The following is a 5,996-nucleotide window of genomic DNA, read 5'->3' as shown; positions in this document are numbered from 1 at the left end:
GGTGTGGAGAAAAGGGAACACTCTTGCACTGCTGGTGGGAATGTGAATTGGTACAGCCACTATGGAGAACAGTATGGAGGTTCCTTAAAAGACTAAAACTCGAACTACCATATGACCCAGCAATCCCACTACTAGGCATATACCCTGAGAAAACCATAATTCAAAAAGAGGCATGTACCAAAATGTTCATTGCAGCTCTATTCACAATAGCCCGGAGATGGAAGCAACCTAAGTGTCCATCATCGGATGAATGGATAAAGAAGATGTGGCACATATATACAATGGAATATTACTCAGCCATAAAAAGAAACGAAACTGAGCTATTTGTAATGAGGTGGATAGACCTAGAGTCTGTCATACAGAGTGAAGTAAGTCAGAAAGAGAAAGACAAATACCGTATGCTAACACATATATATGGAATTTAAAAAAATGTCATGAATAACCTAGGGGTAAAACAGGAATAAAGACACAGAACTACTTGAGAATGGACTTGAGGATATGGGGAGGGGGAAGGGTAAGTTGTGACAAAGCGAAAGAGAGGCATGGACATATATACACTACCAAACGTAAGGTAGATAGTGGGAAGCAGCCGCAGAGCACAGGGAGATCAGCTCGGTGCTTTGTGACCGCCTGGAGGGGTGGGATGGGGAGGGTGGGAGGGAGGGAGATGCCTGAGGGAAGGGATGTGGGAACAGATGTATATGTATGACTGATTCACTTTGTTATAAAGCAGAAACTAATAAAAAAATAAAATAAAAATTAAAATAAAACAATAAATACTTGGGAAGAAAAAAAAAAACTTTGACTCAAGACAAGCTGGACATGGAGGAGTGAGAGAGGGCAAGGGGTAGAGGAAAAGACATGTTTCTGGGTGGGAGCTGGTGTACCATCCCCCGGGCACAGCTCCTGCCCAGAGGCCTGATAAGGAGCCCTCACCTCCACCCACCCCCTTCAACCAGAGAACTTCCAACTGCAGCTCCTCAATAACTGAAGAGCAGGAAAGCTGGTGACGGGAGGGAGGCTGGGGGAGGGGAGGAGGAAGGACCACAGTCCACCGTTAGTCCGTCACTTAAAGGCTGGTGAAATTAATGGGGCAAATGACCCCAGTCAAAGAATTTGGCAAGTCCACGGCTTTCCTGGGTTTCACCCAACGGCTCTGTTTCCTAGGCTATCTGGAAAGGAGGGAGAGCACTTCCGAAGAAGCCTCTGGAATGTCAGCTTCTGGGAATCTTGCTGAGGACGGGGCGGGGAGGGGGCGCTTACCGGGAAACACTGGATTACCCTAGCCGCCTTGGGGTGCCTGCGACCGGGGCTGCGGTTTCTGCGGACCTGAGCGGCAGGTGGCATCGGAGAGTCAGACCTGCTTGCGGGCACCAAGACGACACTCGGTCGGGAGACCGGGACAGGCCGCAGAAACGTGAGGAAGTGCCACTCGCAGCCCAGAGGAGAGGAAAGGAAAGCCCCAAGCATGCACCCAGCCCTGGCCCCCGCGCCACGGGCTGCGTCCCAGGAGCCGTCGCCACCTCTGAGCAGCCCAGATGGGAAGGGGGTGGGGCGGAGGACGGTTCCCGCGGCGAACTGCTCGCCGAGGGCCCCGGGGCCTCTGCGGGAGCGCCGAGCCGCGCGCCTCTCCGAGCCCTGCGCGGGGCCGTCGGGCGGGAATGCGCGGAGCCGGGACGCGGTGGCGGGTAGGGGGCTGGGTCGCGCGCGGGAGAGGGCGGCAGGAGGGAGCTGGAAGAGAGTTACCGCGTGAGAGAGCCGTTAAGAGCCCGCGGTCTCTTTGGAGATGCCCTGGCCAATGGCAGAAGCGGAAGCTGTTTATATGGGCGGGGCGTCGCCACGGCAGCAGGAGACGCCTTGCGAGCGGCTACTGAGTGCCGGTCCCCAGCCGCTGGCTTTCAGAGAGGCGCCGGCGGGCGTGAGTGGCGACGAGGATTGCTGGCTGGGCCCTGGAGCTGGGAGCAGAGAGCCGCGGTGAGGGTGGGCGGTGGGAGGAATTTCTTTGAGAAGCTTCCTTTGGCCCGGGCTGCGCTCTGAGCCAGGTAAGGGACGGGGAGGGCTGCCGGCCGTGGGAAGGGAGGGCGTCAGTACCAGCCCGCTCTCCCATCCGTCCCCGACGGAAGTGGAGGGCCCGGGGACTGACATCAGAGGCGTTTGGGGGACACTCACTTCCCACCCCCTTATAACTCTCTGTATTGTTTCCTTCCTTCCCCTTGAGCCCCATCCTAATATCCCTTTTCAAAGATCAGACGACCTCCCCCGCCCCCCGACCCGTCGTACTGCCCTCCTGGACTCTCTCGCCCCATTTCCATTGGTTGTGGACGGAGAGAGGGGGGTTAATTCCCCGCTTTGAGGGAGAAAGGGGTGGCCTCGCATGCCCCTACACTATTCCCTCGTTGGGCTAATTAAGTCTCCTCTAAAAGATCCAAGAGGAAAAGAGCGAGGCGAACCCCGTGTGGGTCGGAGCCCCGGGCACACCTTCTGTTTCCCAGACCTCGGCAGTAAAAGATCCTCCCCGGCTGCAGGAAGGATTTTAGTAAGAGCCTCCCCCCTCGCCCACACTCTCCCCTCGGGGGTGGGGAAAGAGGGCTCAGTTCCCGCTCTGGTCCCCGCAGGCACCACATTCCGTTTGGAGGAGGCTACCCCCGGATCGCGGGATGGAAGCCCGCTTCCGGGAGGCTGCGTAACTGAAGCCGCGGGAGTCAGCGGGCCGGAGAGCTCGGCGGCCACCCTCGGCTCGGCTCGTGGATGTTGACAGCCCCCTCGGAGAGTCCCCGCAGATATGGCGGAGAGCTGGCTACGCGTCTCGGGAGCAGGGGCAGCGGAGGAGGCCGGACCGGAAGGCGGCCTGGAGGAGTCCAACGCCCTGAATGACAGCCTGACCAGCCTGCAGTGGCTGCAGGAATTCTCCATTCTCAACGCCGAGCTCCCCGCCCTGCCTTCGGGGGACACCGACCCCCACGGCTCCCACGAGCTGGCAGGCTCGGCCGAGCCGGGGTCTCCCCTGGCGGCGGACCCCGCCTGCCTGGGGCAGCCGCACACACCCGGCAAGCCCACGTCCTCCTGCACGCCGCGGAGCGCCCCCTCGGGGCTGCAGGCCTCGCCTCCCGACGACGTGGACTACGCCACCAACCCGCACGTGAAGCCGCCCTACTCGTATGCCACGCTCATCTGCATGGCCATGCAGGCCAGCAAGGCCACCAAGATCACCCTGTCGGCCATCTACAAGTGGATCACGGACAACTTCTGTTACTTCCGCCACGCTGATCCCACCTGGCAGGTAGGGAGGCACTCCCTCCCTCCCTCCCCATGCCCTCGCGGACTGGACTCACATCCCAGATCCGCAGGCCAAGTAGGCGCGGTACGGCCAGGGCCCCGAGAGAGGAAGGCCGTCCAGGAAGGACCTCAAGGGAGCCCAGTGCTTGGACTGCTGCCCCTTTGACTTCAGAGACGGAGGAGGGAGGATGTTCAGAGGGCTGCAGGGGTGCCGACATAGAGGTTCAAGGGGAAAGAACTTGTCACTCGTCCGGCAGGCTCAGCCCAAAGACCAGGGCTGAACTATGCGTGGACACAGCCCCCCAGGGTAGGTTGATGGACTGAGGGACACATTTTTGTCCCAAGTCCTGGAATTCCTCGACACTACCCTCCTCAAGGTCAGTTTGTCAGGGCCTGACTGGAGGCAGAGCATCGTTCCTGCCAGACTCTGCATCCCGCCTGCTTTCAGTTGGCTGGAGGGGCTCTGGGAGGGGAGAGGGGCGTGCTGCGGGGTGTGAAGGCCATCGGTGTCCCAGTGGAAGGGCTACGGGGCCTTCCGAAAGCTGCTGTGCCAGCCCCCACCCCAAGCCCTCCCTAGTTTCCTGCCTACACTCCTCCCCCTCTTCTCATCGAACTACCTGGGGGGACAATTACCTCAGCCACGTGCTTTCCACAGGGGCTCTTTCCTCCCACACTGGCTTCATGTTCCAAGTCTCCGGAACCTGGCACAGAGCAGCCAAGGGGCCCAGACCACCATGTAAACCTCCCAGTCTTGCCAGGGGGCACTACTCACCTGCCGGCCCCACCCACCAGGCCCCAGACCCCTGTGCCCCAGCGTGGTTTGGACTGTGCACCCAGGCCTGAACAAGGCAGGATGGTGATTCAGGCTGGGCACACGCTGCCCTGAGCCTCTTCGACCATCAGGATCAGGGGCTACTTGGGGACAGAGACCCTGAGGATGCACAGATCCTTCCCTGTGGCACAGGTCACAGGATCAGAGTTCCTGTAATCACAGCTATTCCACGATTGCTTGGGCCCTGACCCTGGGGCAGGTACCATTTGTAACCTTGGTGAGAAAGCAGAGACCCTCCACCACCCCCCACCCTACCCCAAGCCTGAGAGGCCCCAGGAATGAGCGCTATGCTCTTGGCTGGGTAATAATCAACTGAGGCCTCAGAGCCTGGGGTGGGAGGAGGGGGACATGGTGGGTGAGGGCCCAGGCCAGCAGCCGGCTCTAGAAACAAGGAAAGTCATCAGATCCTCCCACACTTCATCCCCGCCCCACACACACACACCCTCACACCCACTCACTCATTTCACAAACAGAGAAGGCCAGCCAGGCCCAGGCAGAGGGAGATGGCCGTCCAGGACCTGGGGGAGCCAAGGCCTTTGACCAGAGGCCGCAAGCAGCGGGGTAAGGGAGGGAGGGCAGGACAGGCTGGCACTGAGAGCCACCCTGCGGCTCAGGGCTCGGATGACCGAGCAGGCAGATATCCTGGCCAAAGGGAACAAAAGCCCCCGACAGCACTCCCAGCTCCTGGTGCCCCGTGGCTGGTGTCCCAGAGCCTCCCGCTCGGAGCAGCGCCTCTGTCTCCCCTGCCCCCATCGGAGAGAAGGTGGTGGTGGGACTGGCAGTGGCGCTAGGAGCCCCCCATCACTGACCCCACCCACTCTCCCAGCTGTCTTCCTTCTCTCCTACCTCCCTGTGTCCAGAACTCCATCCGCCACAACCTGTCCCTGAAGAAGGGCTTCATCAAGGTGCCTCGGGAGAAGGACGAGCCAGGCAAGGGGGGCTTCTGGTGCATCGACCCCCAGTACGCCGAGCGGCTGCTGAGTGGGGCCTTGAAGAAGCAGCGGCTGCCCCCAGTCCACATCCACCCGGCCTTTGCCCGCCAGGCCGCGCCAGAGCCCAGCGCCGCCCCATGGGCCGGGCCACTGACCGTGAGCACCGAGGCCCAGCAGCTGCTGCGGGAGTTCGAGGAGGCCACTGGGGAGGCGGGCTGGGGTGCAGGCGAGGGCAGGCTGGGGCGTAAGCGTCAACAGCCGCTGCCCAAGCAGGAGGCCAAGGTCCCGCGGCCCTCCAGCCCCCTGCTGCTGACCCAGGAGGAGCAGGGTGAGCTGGAACCCCTCAAGGGCAACTTTGACTGGGAGGCCATCTTGGACGCTGGCACGCTGGACGGGGAGCTGGGCACGCTGGAGATCTCGGAGCTGATCCCGCCGCTGAGCCCTGCCTCACACGGGGACGTGGACCTCACCATCCATGGCCACCACATCGACTGCCCTGTTACCTGGGGGCCTCCAGCGGAGCAGGCTACCGACAGCCTGGACTTTGATGAGACCTTCCTGGCCACATCCTTCCTGGAGCACCCCTGGGACGAGAGCACCCGTAGCTCCCTGCCCCCCGAGCCCCTCTTTGAGGCCGGGGATGCCACACTGGCCTCTGACCTACATGACTGGGCCAGCCTGGGCGCCTTCTTGTAAGAAGCCAGGCCCTGCCCCACCTCCAGACAGCACCGAAGTCTGGGCCCAGACTGCCCCCCTCCCCACCAGTGCAGGCCCATGGACACCCTACCGCCCAGGCAGGGGCTGGGCCAGCTCACCCCACCAGGCCACACGGCCCCCAGCCCAGGCCATCCTCAGATTCTAGTCCAGCAGGCTGAGAATTGGGGCCCAGGACCCAAATTGCTGCCTCCGCTCCCCAGCCCCCCATACACACAGTGTTTCATTGATCCACTTCTTCC

The 5,996-nt window shown here is 61.3% G+C and overlaps 1 protein-coding gene across 1 annotated transcript; it reads left to right on the top strand.

Annotated features, from left to right (window-relative positions):
* Nucleotides 1-2,782: 2,782 nt before the first annotated feature.
* On the top strand, nucleotides 2,783-5,736 carry LOC309793469 (forkhead box protein J1-like; the record flags this gene model as incomplete). Its single annotated transcript, XM_082603936.1, has 2 exons — nucleotides 2,783-3,280; nucleotides 4,969-5,736. The coding sequence occupies 2 exons, from the start codon at nucleotides 2,783-2,785 to the stop codon at nucleotides 5,734-5,736; spliced, it is 1,266 nt and encodes a 421-aa protein (XP_082460062.1).
* Between the last annotated feature and the right edge of the window lie 260 nt (nucleotides 5,737-5,996).

The sequence above is a fragment of the Mesoplodon mirus genome (genome assembly GCF_964341445.2).
Source record: "Mesoplodon mirus genome assembly, chromosome: 18".
Classification (NCBI taxonomy): Eukaryota; Metazoa; Chordata; class Mammalia; order Artiodactyla; family Ziphiidae; genus Mesoplodon; species Mesoplodon mirus.
The sequence above is the reverse complement of the archived record's forward strand: the minus strand, read 5'-3'. Positions and strand labels throughout refer to the sequence as shown.